This window comes from Euprymna scolopes, chromosome 8, assembly GCF_053919585.1.
Source record: "Euprymna scolopes isolate OS-2025 chromosome 8, ASM5391958v1, whole genome shotgun sequence".
NCBI classification, from domain to species: Eukaryota; Metazoa; Mollusca; class Cephalopoda; order Sepiida; family Sepiolidae; genus Euprymna; species Euprymna scolopes.
The window spans coordinates 142,431,094-142,449,275 of record NC_136489.1 but is presented as its reverse complement, the minus strand read 5'-3'; the positions used below and the strand labels follow the sequence as shown (position 1 = coordinate 142,449,275).

Genomic DNA, 18,182 nt, shown 5'->3' with positions numbered 1-18,182 from the left:
AACAATAAAACAACAACAGCAATAAAACAACAACAACAACTACTACTATAAAACAACAACAACAACAACTATAAAACAACAACAACAACAACAAATGTATATTTTTGTAATGTATATTGTCCTTATTTAATTGCCTCCCAACGGGCACAGCAATATGGGTGCCAAATTACATAACAAATACAAATGTCCTTTCAATCAGATGTTTATATTTATCATGTGTTTGCAATTTCTAGCACTAAAAAATACAGGGGAAAGTCCAGCTCCCCAAAACGTAGGCACTCTAAATTGAGATAAAAATCAAAATTGCCTCAGCTTAGAAGGATTTTTTCTTCACTAACAAAAGCAAAAAAGATAAAGTTTATTATCAAAACAGATATTATACCCATAACCTAAATACCAAATTGTCACACATATTTTACACATAATTTAATATTCCTTAACATACTATAAATTCATAAATGCACGTATTTAATCTCATATTTATTCACAATGTACAAATAATCAGATTTTATTTTTAATGACATTTTCAACTGCTGACTTCCTTTGCCCATTAGTTTCCTGGTGCTGGTGTAAGTGTCTGTGTGGTTGGCAACTTTACAAATAACTTTCTCTGTAGTTGTTTTCTCTTTCAACAAATTCTATGACGTTTTTGTTATTCCCAGTCCATCAAACAGAAAAGTCACTATGAAACCATCTTTGTTGTGAGTGACTTTTTATTTTACTCATTCTACAATATTAGATGATTTGAAAGAACACATAACCATAAGATTATTATGGATTAACTTTTGGAAAATTACTTTCCCAGATAAATTAATGCATCGGCGAGAATAGAAAACAAAGCAATTAATGTGATTACGGTAAGATTAAATTCATTTTTATATGAAAAGAATTGTTGTACAGCATTTTATAAGTTTGCCTGACATTTATTTTACATTAGAACATTTTTATTATTAAATTAAAGTTTACAAGTCAAACGCTTCTGTAAACTTTAAGCGAATATAAATATTAATATTTATATACCAATCCCACCAAAATAAAAAAGCTCAATACAACCAAAATAGGAAATAGAGATTATCATAGAACACAATTTAAAACTGTAAATTATATTTTACATGAATTTATTGTCCGACTTAATGCAATAAGAAGATTTCAAAGAAATGCATTCTTCTCATCAGAGGGAAGAAATTAGCAAATGAATATTATGACATACCTATGAAAACTAGTCATAAATGCAAAAACATTTAATGCAAAGAGTTCATGAAAATGGGAAAAGAAATGGAAAAAAGTGAATTAAAAATTAAAGATTCAAAATCCAGATGAAAGGATATGGAGTGGTTAGATATTTTCAAGAGTCAATGTTTCCATAAGTAAAAATCGGATTCATAATGTTGGCAAATAGATTCACATTTTTGATTTGGATCTATTTGCCAACATTATGAACTCGAATGACTTTTCTTATGAGAACATTAACTTTTATGAACTTTTATATTTTTTAGTTTAGTTTCTTTACATTTTGCTATTTTTTTATATTTAAAAGTTTATTACATTTTATTATTAACATTTTAACTTCATTTAACTTTTTATTTTATTTTCTAATACTTCTTATAATTTTAAAGTTTAAGGTATTAACTTTCAATTTTTTATTCTGTAATTTTATGAATGTTTGCATGTACAAATGTACAAATGTACAAATGTAAACATTCATAAATTTACAAATGACAAATTGAACTTTTCTATTATTCATGCAAAATTTTGTGAGTTTAAATTCTTATATCTTTTCATCTGAAAACTATACCGGTTAAAGATCTATGAACAATTGTATATATAATTGTGTGTGTGTATGCCAAAATAGATGTTACAGTGGATGCTATGTGGAAGAGATATTTGGTATGCATGAGGTATATTTAGAAAGTGTACACACACACACACACATACATACATACATACATACATACATACATACACAAGCATACATACAATCAAATGATAAACGTCTCATGGTACTAGTATTTTATCTGATTACATTGGAAATACAATAATTTTAATCCAAATTGAATCTATACGTATGCAATTTTGCCAACTTTTAACATTATATTTTAGTCAAAAAAATCTGGTATAATGCCTGTACTTTTTCTTGTATGCACACTTTGTAAAAATATTGGATTTGGTTTTATTTGGCTGCTATTCAATTGAATATTATTTGCAGAGATAAATATTATTTGCAAAACAAAGCAGAGAGATAATAAGAAATATGAGAAAAATGTCTAATCAGAAACACATAAAATTTCACTTTAATGATGATAATCAGAGAAAAATTTCCTCTAAAATGACATCAGAAAGTTTTCAAGCCACCATCTTAAATTTTCAATTCCAAACTTAAAACCGGACAAAAATCCCATGAAATATAAAAATTCCTGCTTATAAAATATTGTTACTCGTAAAATTAAAAAATAATCGTTATAAACTGTTAGATATGAAACTACCATTAGTTTGAAAGATTACTAAATATATAATATGCTAGGTAAGTGTTTGTTTCCTCTGTAAAAACGATGTAAATGATCTCAGTCCTAGACAAATATGTAATTTATAATAGATAATATAAATTCTACTGAAAAAAACTTAAGATTGTAAATAAATACATTTATTTCCTGAGTCTTATATTTAATTCTATCCTTATCAAGATTAACATAAGCTTATGTAATCACTAATCCATAATGTAACTTTTGTTCTACCAGCCTTGCCTCTTATCACATGTTAAGAATCTTCAACGACAATCAGATCAGGTTTGTCAACCAAAATCTTGCAAAACAGGCCGAACGTTGCAACTCTAGAAATTTCCCAAGCTAGTGCTCCTGTTTAGCTGAGCATAACCGCCTCTTCATATTAAAAGATAAAGCCTGTAAAATTTGCAAAGATTATACAGGAGATGCGCCTATATTGACCAAGAAAATCTTGCTCTGTTCCTCGCTTAGAGTGCAGATTCAAAATTAGTTCTACCTGGACACTTTATATAATCATCAAACTCTATGAATCACGATATGCTATCAATGACTTGTTACAGCTTGAAAATGTGTGTTACACTGTATACAAGTGTAACATAGAATAACATTTCAATATGACTTTACTAGAAGAACAATCAACCCTAAACTTCTTACATCAGTAATTCAGCAATGAATGTTTGCTGTTAAATTATAAATTGTACCTTTGATTTTTTTATTTGCTTGACGTTTTCGTAATTATTACCCATAGGTAATGTGAAGAGAAGTACTTTTTGTGAAGAGAAATATTTTTTTGCGAAGAGAAATATTTTTTTGTGAAGAGAAATATTTTTATCTTTACTAGTAAAGCAAATTCGTTACTAATATTTAAAAAAATGATTCATGCCTACATAACATTTTGATAAGTGATCTATTTTTCTTACAGTCGGGTCATTAATTTGTTCCTTTTACAATTTGATTAATAATTCGTTATTTTTACTGTCCAATCAGTGAGCTTTTCTTCAACCAAAATCTTTATTCGTTTTTCATATATTTTGAGTTGATGCAATAGTTTCACAATCTGATCAGTAATTTGCTCCTCTTACAATTGATCAATGATTGTTTTTTTCGCATTTTTATAAAGTAGGATAAATGATCCTTTTCTACTTTATTATCAATAAACAATTTTTGCACACTTATCAATGATTTTTTGTTCACATTTATACTCTAATTTATTGTCAGGGTTTCGTGCAATTTGATCCATTATATACAATGATTCATTTTTCTTATAATCAACTTTTTACAAATCAATGATGTGCTCTTCGTCAAATCCTATCAACAATCTGTTTTTCAAAACTGATCAATAATCGGTTCTTCCTATCAATGATCCTTTGTCTTCCTCGCAGTCTAATTTACAAAATAATGTCTTATAATCTGATCAATGAGCCGCACTGTTTACGGTTTGTTCTATAATCCGTTTTTCTTAAAGTCTAATCTTACAGCCTGGTGAGTTATTTGTTATTATATTTGTATTTCTCTATAATCTTTTCTTTTTACGATACGTTCAATGATTCGTTATGTGCTATTTGATTCATCATTTCAGTTTGCTCATTGATTTCTTATAGTTTTATAAAGAATCTGTTCTTCTTTGAGTTGCATCAATTTTTATAGTCTGATCATCGACCTGTTTTTTACAGTTTGATCTATGACCTGTTCTTCTTGTATGAATCTTTTTTGCTATGATCTGCTCAGTGATCTTACAAGTTCATCAATAATCTGCTCTATTTAATCTAATGGTCTGATAAATGATCCGTTTTTAAGGTCCTATCACATAAAGGATAAAAACCGATAGATTTGCAAAGAGTAAATGAAATAAACTTGAAAAGCATATCATGTCTCATGTAAGTCATCACAGAGAATGATATCACGTTAAAAGTTAGAAACTTCTAGGAGAAAATAAGAGAATAGGAATGAAGAAAGAAAACCAGCACACTTAAGAGATGGGTTCGTTGATTACAGAGATGTGAGTGACAAAAACAGAAATGTGAGTGACAAAGCTCGCTCTGGACCGGAAGATATCAAAAAAGACTGGCAAAGTGCACTTAGAATGGTGGTGACTATGTAAATTCTGGAGCACAAAATGTCACTCGTTCTAATGGTACCACTCCGGTCTTCATAGCTCTTCAACATTTTTTTTTTATTATTATTTTTAGAGTTAAAACATAAGAGGCCTTTCTTTTGGAACGACCCTTATACCCAAATACAGTGAAAGAAGTTTTGTTGACAACTCCACTGAACACTCCAATACTGTCTCTATCAAATGGATTTTACTTGTAAACATTCGCTAAAAATGAATAGAAGTGGTCTATCCTAACAACCTTAAAGTGCTCTTCAAATGAAAAATGCAGTCCACTTTGTCAAAGTTAAAATGCCCAACTTAAGGATCGTCAATTATGTATTGCCAACGAAAATCTATGCTTGTTTAAAAATGTTTGCCAAAAAATGCCTGCATTCTGGAGAGAAATATCTTCCCACCATTAATTCACCCAGTTTATGAGAGATCATGAACATTTTTTGTAGAACATTTCTCCATTGATATTGACATAAAATAATGTCTGGATTTAATTTCATTCATTGCTAATAGAAGTCATCAGTTAGTTTAAATGGTATGCAATCACACGCAAATGAAATTTTTGAAAACGACTTTCTGTTTAAGATCTTGAATTATTACGTTTACTTAAGGAAGAAGTACATCCTCATGTAATTTTAATGAATCGTTGTTAGACAATATTGTTGCCTCAAAAATTGATTTAAAAGGCTCATCGAAATTTTTCTTTTTTACTAAATCAAGTTAATTTTGCTAACTCACAAAAGTTTTTTGTGTTTAGTAATTTTTACCAAAATCTTTCTTTAAAATTGTTTATCTCAGTTGAAAGAACCATTTCAAACTTGATTCTTTCTATGTGACATTTTGTGAAATATGTTCCTATTCAATGTCAAAAACATTTACCTTTAACAGTTTAAATCTTTTAAAAATATCTATTACCATCTCTTGATCTCCAAAGCATAGTTTTAGTATAAGAATCAGTTTCACATATAAATTTAATATAAAATGTCAGATAACATGTTGTTTATAACTTCCAGAATACAAATGACTAAAAAATGTTTAAATTTGAAAATCGCAATTAAAGTAAACTAATCACCTACTGTTCTATTTTTGCTAGACTTTTCATGAAAAAAAGTAGAATCTCATTTTTGGAAGACCAGTGATTTAGTTAAGGGTGTTATTCTACAATCATATCAAAAAGTCTTTTTTTAAACGATTTTTGATTTGTTTTTATGCCTATTATTTATATGAGGTTATTTACCCAATTTTCTTGGCTATGATCCATGATTTAATCAAGTTTTGTAATGAATGGAAATCACAAAACATTTTGGCATACAATCAATGTCAAATAAGGGTTTTCGATACATAAAGTGGGACAAACTGTCATTTCATAAAAGTTTTAATTTTTTTATTATTGTAGTAGGGACTCAATATATAGTAGGAATACAACATATAAATTCTTCCGAACGATATAAATGTACAAGGAGATTCCACTCTTGTAATGTATATTGTAGTATGCCAGCCGAACTTAAATTTATAAACAATATATGACACAGCATTACCACCAAGAACAAAACCTGAACAAAAACGAAAAAGATAAAACCATATCAGTATTCATACACTAAACTTTGTCCAAAGTACAGCATTAAACTGTAATTGATAAAATTACAGCTGCTATTAGAGAGAAAAAAGTTTTATTTCTTGAGTAAGTAAATTTGGTTCTTGAAAAAATCCACAAGATGGATGACTCCAATGCAATTAGCGTTCAGATAATGAAAGCCCAGGTGAATGGCCAACAGAAAACTGAAGAAAATGCAAAAATATTAGGAATTACTTCTCAAAAAACCTAAAAAAAAAAACCCCAACAACTGACAGCAACACAGCGTTTTTGCAAAACACTATGGAAACATTTCTACATTTCTGATGAAGGCAAAATGTTTAATATTTTCTTTAGAAGGTATGAAAACCTTTTCAACATTGATTGCAAAGACTAGCCTGATACAAAAAAGAGTTTGACTACTTTTACATTAATTAGGAATTGTAAAGCACAGTAGATTCGTAGACTACATCCTACCTAATTAAAAACACAGATCTGGAGTTTGCAGAAACCGTGAAGTTACTATCAGAACGTTTTAGACCCAACACGTCATTGTTCCACACAAGGTGGAAATTTCTCAATTTGCCTAAACGAGACGATGAACATTATTTAACATTCACGTTGGTCGTAAATAAGCATTGTAACAACTTTAGACTAGCAGAATTTTCGGTAGGTGACTTAAAATGTCTCATTTTCATTCAAAGTTTACTATCGGCGGAAAATACCAAAATTAGACCAAGTATTAGTGAAACATTAAAGTGAACCCAATTTCAGAAATTACGGAAACTTACAGATTTTCGAAAAAAAAACAAGAAATTACCTTCGAAGTTGAACAAACCTTATCAAAACAGTGGTAAATGTGTTCATAAAGGTTTGCATTATAGAAGAAAATGCAAAACAAAAATACAGTTAGACAATTAATAGTTCAAAAATAGTTAAATCCAATGGAAATTCCAACGAAAATCGACGCAACTATGTAACAGTCAAGATATTTAGTAAAACTGTAGTCTAATCTTCAATCATAAATTTATATACAATAAAGAAACTTAACTTTGCAGAAAACACAAAAGTCAGCTCACACTGTGACTGGCAAAATTGTATTGGCGAATAATTTTTTACCAGTAAATTTGAGAGGAGCTATTATAAAATTGAAAGTACTAAAATAATTGAAAGTACTAAAATAATAATCTGAGAATTTATTTGGGATGGACTAGACGAGCAGTTTCAACTTTTGAAATTCATCAGCCAACGTTTTTTTTTATTTACCAGAGAATATGTAATTTGAAAATCCAAGAAACAAAACATGATACGAAATCCCTTCAAAACGAAAAACAACCAAAGACTTATCACATGGAACACATGAAGCACATGTGGCAAATTAAGACATTGGAAAATATAATTCAAGACAACGTCCTGAAATAACGCAGATATGATGAGAACAATTAAAAAGCGATCATAAAATAGAAGCATTACAAACAGAAAAGCAAAAAAAGAAACTTATTTTGACGCACAAACAAAAAGAGGTTGAAGCGTTACAGAAAAAGCAAAAACTAATAACAACCCAAGCTGCAAATAAGATTGATAAATACGAAGGTAGTCCAACTATACTAGCTCTTCTTTGTATAAACGTAGAAATACCAAATTAACAGAACTTGTGCAGTAGAATTGGAATGTCATTCAGAAACTAATGGGTAATAGGATTAAAGAAATGCAAACCTTAAATCAAATTATAAAGGATTAGCGATATGGTGTATAACATACAAGGCCCAATGATGAACGCCACCAAAACTAGTTTAAAAAACACAATGTATGGACTTTTCTGAACAGCATAAATACATTGAGAGGCACCACAATACTTGTGTGTGTGTGTGTGTGTGTGTGTGTGTGTGTGTGTGTGTGTGTGTGTGTGTGTGTGTGTGTGTGTGTGTGTGTGTGTGTGTGTGTGTGTGTGTGTGTGAGTCAAGACAGAAACTGAACCATCAGTTAGACGAATGCAAATGTTCTGGGTAGTCCTAGGAGGCTCATCTGGCCAGACTTTGTCTGAGGCGTCCTCCTTAGCGCATCAATATGCTTACAATTAATGATGCACCAATAAGCAAATTAGGCAATTATCGATTACCAATAATTAGCCTATAATAATCAATCGATTTCCGATTAATTGGTCAATTAATAGGTTTTCTGATGCCGATTTATCAGCAAATTTTGCTGTCATAAATCATCATATTAATTTAATTATATTGTAAACGAAGACAAATTAACTTACTTTTTGCTTTAGAGCGAAAATTCACTGAAAGGACGTGCTGGCTACACCGTATTTTCAAATAACGAACATGATGCACTGTTAACATGCAACCTTCTGAATTTGAAGCAAATAGAGGCAAGCATATGGAAAAAATTTCTCCTTTCCCTTCCTATCAAATTTAACAGTATTATTTTGTACTGCCAAAGAAAAGTATTATTCTGTTTTTCAGCATTCACGTTAATAATTGTACAATAAAGTGTGACTATGTACGACCTAAAAATAAAGCAGTCTTCATTAGTCATACTCTTGTTCCTCTTTTTTTACCCATATATTTGTATTTTTCTGGTTTAGATAATGCATATTTTATTGAAATAAATTACTAATCATATATCAGACATAAGTAATTTAAATCTACAACAACCATCTACTACTATTGTTGGAAGTATTTTGATGCTGATCTCAACAATAAAAATCCATCCATCTCCAAATTATATCTATCTCCAAATTATATCCATCTCCAAATTATATCTATCTCCAAATTATATCTATCTCCAAATTACATCTATCTCCAAATTACATCATCTATCTCCAAATTACATCTTTCTCAAAATTATATCTATCTCCAAATTACATCCATCTCCAAATTACATCTATCTCCAAATTACATCCATCTCCAAATTATATCCATCTCCAAATTATATCCATCTCCAAATTATATCTATCTCCAAATTACATCCATCTCCAAATAATTATCTATCTCCAAATTATATCTATCTCCAAATTACATCCATCTCCAAATTACATCCATCTCAAAATTACATCCATCTCCAAATTATATCCATCTCCAAATTATATCTATCTCCAAATTATATCTATCTCCAAATTATATCTATCTTCAAATTATATCTATCTCCAAATTATATCTATATTCAAATTATATCTATCTCCAAATTACATCTATCTCCAAATTACATCTATCTTCAAATTATATCTATCTCCAAATTATATCTATCTCCAAATTACATCTATCACTAAATTACATTTATCTCTAAATTATATCTATCTCCAAATTATATCTATCTCCAAATTATATCCATCTCCAAATTACATCCATCTTCAAATTATATCTATCTCCAAATTACACCCATCTCCAAATTATATCTATCTCCAAATTATATCCATCTCCAAATTATATCTATCTCCAAATTATATCTATCTCCAAATTACATCTATCTCCAAATTATATCCATCTCCAAATTACATCCATCTCCAAATTATATCTATCTCCAAATTATATCCATCTCCAAATTATATCTATCTCCAAATTATACCTATCTCCAAATTACATCCATCTCCAAATTATATCCATCTCCAAATAATTATCTATCTCCAAATTATATCTATCTCCAAATTACATCCATCTCCAAATTACATCCATCTCCAAATTACAGCTATCTCCAAATTACATCCATCTCCAAATTATATCCATCTCCAAATTATATCTATCTCCAAATTATATCTATCTCCAAATTATATCCATCTCCAAATTATATCTATCTCAAAATATATCTATCTCCAAATTACATCCATCTCCAAAGTACATCTATCTCTATATTACATCCATCTCCAAATTATATCTATCTCCAAATTACATCCATCTCCAAATTACATCCATCTCCAAATTATATCCATCTCCAAATTATATCCATCTCCAAATTATATCTATCTCCAAATTACATCCATCTCCAAATAATTATCTATCTCCAAATTATATCTATCTCCAAATTACATCCATCTCCAAATTACATCCATCTCAAAATTACATCCATCTCCAAATTATATCCATCTCCAAATTATATCTATCTCCAAATTATATCTATCTCCAAATTATATCTATCTTCAAATTATATCTATCTCCAAATTATATCTATATTCAAATTATATCTATCTCCAAATTACATCTATCTCCAAATTACATCTATCTTCAAATTATATCTATCTCCAAATTATATCTATCTCCAAATTACATCTATCACTAAATTACATTTATCTCTAAATTATATCTATCTCCAAATTATATCTATCTCCAAATTATATCCATCTCCAAATTACATCCATCTTCAAATTATATCTATCTCCAAATTACACCCATCTCCAAATTATATCTATCTCCAAATTATATCCATCTCCAAATTATATCTATCTCCAAATTATATCTATCTCCAAATTACATCTATCTCCAAATTATATCCATCTCCAAATTACATCCATCTCCAAATTATATCTATCTCCAAATTATATCCATCTCCAAATTATATCTATCTCCAAATTATACCTATCTCCAAATTACATCCATCTCCAAATTATATCCATCTCCAAATAATTATCTATCTCCAAATTATATCTATCTCCAAATTACATCCATCTCCAAATTACATCCATCTCCAAATTACAGCTATCTCCAAATTACATCCATCTCCAAATTATATCCATCTCCAAATTATATCTATCTCCAAATTATATCTATCTCCAAATTATATCCATCTCCAAATTATATCTATCTCAAAATATATCTATCTCCAAATTACATCCATCTCCAAAGTACATCTATCTCTATATTACATCCATCTCCAAATTATATCTATCTCCAAATTACATCCATCTCCAAATTACATCCATCTCCAAATTATATCTATCTCCAAATTACATCCATCTCCAAATTACATCCATCTCCAAATTATATCTATCTCCAAATTACACCCATCTCAAAATTATATATATCTCCAAATTACATCTATCTCCAAATTACATCTATATCCAAATTATATCCATCTCCAAATTACATCCATCTCTAAATTATATCTATCTCCAAATTATATCTATCTCCAAATAATATCTATCTCCAAATTATATCCATCTCCAAATTATATCCATCTCCAAATTACATCTATCTCCAAATTATATCCATCTCCAAATTATATCTATCTCCAAATTATATCTATCTCCAAATTACATCAATCACTACATTACACCCATCTCAAAATTATATCTATCTCCAAATTATATCTATCTCCAAATTACCTCCATCTCCAAATTATATCTATCTCCAAATTATATCCATCTCCAAATTATATCCATCTCCAAATTACATCTATCTCCAAATTATATCTATCTCCAAATTATATCTATCTCCAAATTACATCTATCTCCCAATTACATCATCTATCTCCAAATTACATCTTTCTCAAAATTATATCTATCTCCAAATTACATCCATCTCCAAATTACATCTATCTCCAAATTATATCCATCTCCAAATTATATCCATCTCCAAATTATATCTATCTCCAAATTATATCTATCTCCAAATTACATCCATCTCAAAATTACATCCATCTACTTATTATATCTATCTCCAAATTACATCCATCTCCAAATTACATCTATCTCCAAATTATATCCATCTCCAAATTATGTCGATCTCCAAATTACATCCATCTTCAAATTACATCCATCTCCAAATTACATATATCTCTAAATTATATCTATCTCCAAATTATATCTATCTCCAAATTATATCTATCTCAAAATTATATCTATCTCCAAATTACATCTATCTCAAAATTATATCTATCTCCAAATTATATCTATCTCCAAATTGTATCCATCTCCAAATTATATATATCTCCAAATTACATCTATCTCCAAATTACATCTATATCCAAATTATATCCATCTCCAAATTACATCCATCTCTAAATTATATCTATCTCCAAATTATATCTATCTCCAAATAATATCTATCTCCAAATTATATCTATCTCCAAATTATATCCATCTCCAAATTACATCTATCTCCAAATTATATCCATGTCCAAATTATATCCATCTCCAAATTATATCTATCTCCAAATTACATCAATCACTAAATTACACCCATCTCCAAATTATATCTATCTCCAAATTACCTCTATCTCCAAATTATATCTATCTCCAAATTATATCCATCTCCAAATTATATCCATCTCCAAATTACATCTATCTCCAAATTATATCTATCTCCAAATTATATCCATCTCCAAATTATATCTATCTCCAAATTATATCTATCTCCAAATTACATCCATCTCTAAATTACACCCATCTCCAAATTACATCCATCTCCAAATTATATCTATCTCCAAATTATATCTATCTCCAAATTACATCTATCTCCAAATTACATCTATCTCTAAATTATATCCATCTCCAAATTACATCCATCTCCAAATTATATCTATCTCCAAATTACATCTATCTCCAAATTATATCTATCTCCAAATTATATCTATCTCCAAATTACATCTATCTCCAAATTATATCCATCTCCAAATTATATCTATCTCCAAATTATATCTATCTCCAAATTACATCCATCTCCAAATTACATCCATCTCTAAATTATATCTATCTCCAAATTACATCCATCTCTAAATTATATCTATCTCCAAATTACATCTATCTCCAAATTACATCTATCTCCAAATTATATCCATCTCCAAATTATATCTATCTCCAAATTATATCTATCTCCAAATTATATCTATCTCCAAATTACATCTATCTCCAAATTATATCTATCTCCAAATTACATCTATCTCCAAATTACATCTATCTCCAAATTACATCTATCTCCAAATTACATCTATCTCCAAATTATATCTATCTCCAAATTATATCTATCTCCAAATTATATCTATCTCCAAATTATATCTATCTCCAAATTATATCCATCTCCAAATTACATCTATCTCCAAATTATATCTATCTCCAAATTATATCTATCTCCAAATTACATCCATCTCCAAATTACATCCATCTCCAAATTACATCTATCTCCAAATTATATCTCCAAATTATATCCAGCTCCAAATTATATCTATCTCCAAATTATATCTATCTCCAAATTACATCTATCTCCAAATTATATCCAGCTCCAAATTACATCTATCTCCAAATTATATCTATCTCCAAATTATATCTATCTCCAAATTACATCTATCTCCAAATTATATCTATCTCCAAATTACATCTATCTCCAAATTATATCTATCTCCAAATTATATCAGCAAAACTTTTACAACGTCTAATATGCTCAACCATCTTAGAAAAATTCATCCAGAAGAAGCAACATTTGTGAATAAGAGAAGGAAACACAATGAATATTTAGGAACAGACATTCCAGGAACAAGTGACAGCAACTATGAACCCTCATCGAAACAATAAAATTACCATAGAACTAATATTGAGCAGAATAAACTTTGGGATATTTATGACCACAGATCACAAGAGATCCATTATCTGATAGGAGAGATGATTGCAGTTGATTTCAACCATATTCTGTAACATCTGACTTTGGATTTAATAATTTAAAAATTTATCTAAATCAATTCCATCACTGAAAAAATAATTTCATATATATTTCCAAAAGTAAAAACAAAAGTTCACTCGTCTCTTGATGAAATTAGCAACATTTTTTTGACTACAGATATTTGGACAGCTACTACAAATAATGCTGCCTTTCTGAGTTTGACAGGTCATTGCCCTTCAAATGGCTTTGAAAAGTGTGGAGCTATGCTTAGGGTTGTTCCATTTCCTGGTACACAGATGCAAGAATAACTGAAGATATAAAATCTCCAATAAAGTTTTCCAAGCAGAATTCATGAGCAAATATGAGTCACTATCATGCTTCATATATACATTGCAACTCATTTATTACTGAAAAGAAATTTAGAACAACGAAAATCTCTTGTAATGTACAACATGTTGATAATAAGATTCCGTACCTTAACAACTTACCAATGGAGACTTGTTCAAAAAAGTTGTTGACTTATTGAGTACATTTGAAGAAATCAGTAAAGAAGCAAGTCACAGAACTTTAAACATATCAATGATATACAATGATGTACAATTTTCTGAGGTTATTTCTTCCCAATGTAATTCTGATATTTCTCACTTTAGTGGAATTCTTCTTACCATTATAGAACAATTCAATGAATCAATGGAAAAAAGATTTTCATCCTGTCTAAATAATAAAAACTTGTGTCTACTATTTTCCTAGATCCAGGATTCGATTTTAAATTTAAAAAAATGACACTATTAAAACACCATCAAAAATTGGATTTTCATCTTTTATTTTCTACTGATGATGATGAAGCAGAATCAGGATATACTTCTTCAAGCTCTGTTAACGACGAAGAAGATCAAAGTGAAAGTAAAATTATATCTCTTTCAAAGCAATAAATCTATTAACCTAATAAATCAGGTAGAGGCTGAGTTAAAGCTGGAGACTTGAAATGCAAGTACAACAGAAATATAAGTGCAATCTAAACTCAAAAGGAGTAAATCCCTTATTCATAACTTGATCATTAGCTTTACCATTATTCGCAAGAGGTAATGATCCATTTCAGTGGTAGAAATAGAGACCTTACTACTTTTGAGTAAACTAGCTTCAAAATATTTAAATGCTCCACCTTCATCTGTGGAGAGTGAGAGACTCTTTAGTACAGATGGTAATGTGTACGAACCTACGAGGAACAAGCTGTATCCTGAGAACAGAGAAACTCTAATTACAACTTAAGAGTATTCAACTTTAAATACTGATAAGATCATAAGAACAGAGGCAGCAATAATAGAACAGAAAGTAGAGCAGCAGCAGGTGCAGAGCAAAGGTAACAACTGCAACATGCTTCAGTGGAAGCAGAACTTCAGTTTATAGTTATTCACTTAAAAATTGGAATTTGTATTTTGTAGTTGGTTTGTAATTTTTTGTCTTATCTAGTTGTTTAATTACATTTATTTAAGAATTGGAAATTGTACTTTGTATTTTGTAATTTCAATTAATAAAGCAAAAAAAAATATAGCAAAAAGCCATAATAGCAGCCAGATACTTAACAAATATCAAGTTAAATTAGCAGTTACTATGTTAATGTATCAAAACTATCTAGTGAGTCACTTGGCATTGATGAAATGGTTTAAATTTAATAAGAAGGAACAAAGTAATTAATCGACTGACTACCAATTAATCGGTAAAGTGTCCAATACTGATTATCTGCCGATTAATCAGCGCACCCCTAGTTACAATGGAATTACTTTGCAAAATTGAAGTTCACTTGAGAACCATTCTATAAAACTAAAATTCAATTGCTCAGATTCCATAGAAGCTTTTCCAAAGTTAATCTCTGGCAAGCAAATGGACAGAGTTTTAGTCAGTAGAAACACATCTGAATTTTACAGATAAAGATTTCTGTCTTTCATTTGCTGGATGTCCTTAAGTTTACAAAAGCTATGACAGCACCACCTATGCATCCATCAATATTACAATATCTCTCATCTTAATTCAGGTGTAAGCTTTCAGCAGGGGCAGTAAACATTTGATGGCCAGGAAAACAGGACAAGTGAGCTTTCAAATTTCACAAATGCCACTTAGCTTTTGGAACTTAGTTTGTAAGCTATAAACTACAAAATGGAAAGCCCCCTTATAGAGGCACCACAAAATAAATAAAAATCTAGGAAACTGCAATAAATCAAATCATACCATAAGGTTTGAAATTCTTCTGAAATATTTTTTGAGACAACAAATAATTTTGAGACCACAAATATTTCAAAAGTATTTCTGATAGTAACAAACACAGTCAAAAACTCTTTTAGTGTTAAATCTGACGTGTGTCTTCTAGTATGGAATATTTATACCTCAAAGCATTTTCAAGCACACAGCCATGGGCTACGAATTTCTAATCTTTTAACATTTAAGTTTTTACAATTTGTGTTTAATAACTAAGATTTAAATGACACATTACTATACGGTTATTAGCCATTGTTTAGATAACTTGTTCTCTTAGACTCTTTCACGCATTTTCATGATCTTTTCATGTGCAAGGATCTCTTCATTTCACTCGGTCTTGTTGAGAGTGTCTTTGCAGCACTACACTTCCACAAATATTTTTGTACCACACCTTTTCTGACAATGCTCTGTTGTTGATCGAGCAGTACTGCATTGTCACTTCATCAAACTCCATCTTTATTTCTGCTGAATTTAATGCTCATCATTCTGACTGGTTCCTACACTCTGATCACACAAATCTAGTGAAATTTGTCTTGTTTCACATTGTCACCTTCCCTGTATGATAATGACCTTCATGAACCTTACTTGAACTTTTTCTCACTTCTGTTCCTAAATCATTGTTTATCTCTTCCATTGGATTCTCCTGATCATATTTTTGTTGATTATGAGGTCGATTTTTCTGTGAAATCTTCTATTGATCATCCCTTCCATAGAAAGACGCTTAACTATGGGAAGGCTAATTGCTAATTAATTAATTTGCAGCTTCCCATGTGATGTTTCATGCATCCTATCTTTGGTATGTATCTGAAGGATGCTGCTACTGACTGGCTTCTTGTTGGAATTGATACCTTTATTCATCGTCATAAGTTTCAAACCAAGCCTCATTCTCCTTCCGGGATATTTGTTTGTTTCATTGTAACCATTATTTTAATCGGTAGCGTTGACATACTTCTGAGGCTTCTAAACTGTGTCCATCGCTTTATTGCAGATTACAAAATAATCAATATTTCAGTAAATATAAGTTATAAAAAGCTGAAAATTACACCATCCAAGGACTGTATTAAGGTGAGATAAATCCTAAAATTTCATCAAAATTCATGTTATATTTAAAAAGTTATGTTATTTTTTTAATATTCAAGGAATTTTCATAAAAAAAATTCAGTGAAACTGGAGCATCTGGGATTCATAAAGAAATTCACTCTGGTGCCTGAGAATGTGAAATATTCAACAACTATGGCATGACAATTGTGTTGAGAAAGTTTTTTCAGAACTCTTTCAGCAGAACTTTGATTTTCATCTAAAAATATTCACAATTGCTTAATGGGGAAATGCCTATAGGAAACTCCCAACCAGAGACTTTCATGCGGTTCACTATTTTTATGTTTTTTTATAAACTGAATTAAATCCAAAGTATCATTTTTTTTTAATTCAAGATAATTGAATTATTTTTTAACCATTTAAAATGATTGAATCTGAAGTTATATCATCGATAAGAACTAAGGAACCTTAATTTTTTTACCTCAATATCCATTACGACTTGGTTTTATTTTTTTTTATATTGACATCATAATTTAATGGAATTTCATATTGCATTCATTCACAACTTGATCATGTTAATGTATCAAGACATCGATGTAGACAAATAAATAAGCAGCTAAGCAGTATTTTATATTGTTGAAATGACTTTTAATGTAACATATCGGACTTAAAATAGAAAAAAAGAACTCGGGCGTGTGTGGTAATTTGAAAGAAAATAATAATTAATTGTAATCTAGCAAACACAATTAAGAAGTTGATGATAGAAAAACATTTCGTGTCTATACCAATAAACACTTACTCAGTCGATTAAAATATTGTATACAAATCAAGCAAGTTCATTGGATAATCATCTCTGTCATCCAACGAATCTATCACTGACAGGGTCAGATGGAATATGTAATATCAATTGAGAATGATTGGAATTTATGTTTTTATGTAAAAAATAAAGATAGAAAAGTTATTTAAATTAATAGCAATGTAAATATCGATTGTTTAGATTTAAATTTGAGAACCCAACTTATTTTACTTTATTAAATGATTTTTTAGCTATTTGCAAAAAGGAAGTACATTATTTTTACTATTTCTGGATCATTATCAATAAATGATTATTAATTATC

At 29.4% G+C, this 18,182-nt stretch overlaps 1 protein-coding gene across 1 annotated transcript in view; it reads left to right on the top strand.

The window, feature by feature from the left end:
* The first annotated feature begins 609 nt into the window (after window positions 1-609).
* Window positions 610-18,182, top strand: part of LOC145283801 (uncharacterized) — a 55,233-nt gene continuing 37,660 nt past the window's right edge. The window contains exon 1 of the mRNA XM_080132879.1: window positions 610-701. Within this exon, the coding sequence (XP_079989005.1) occupies window positions 685-701 (17 nt within the window). The 5' untranslated portion in view covers window positions 610-684. The remainder of the gene's footprint in view (window positions 702-18,182) is intronic.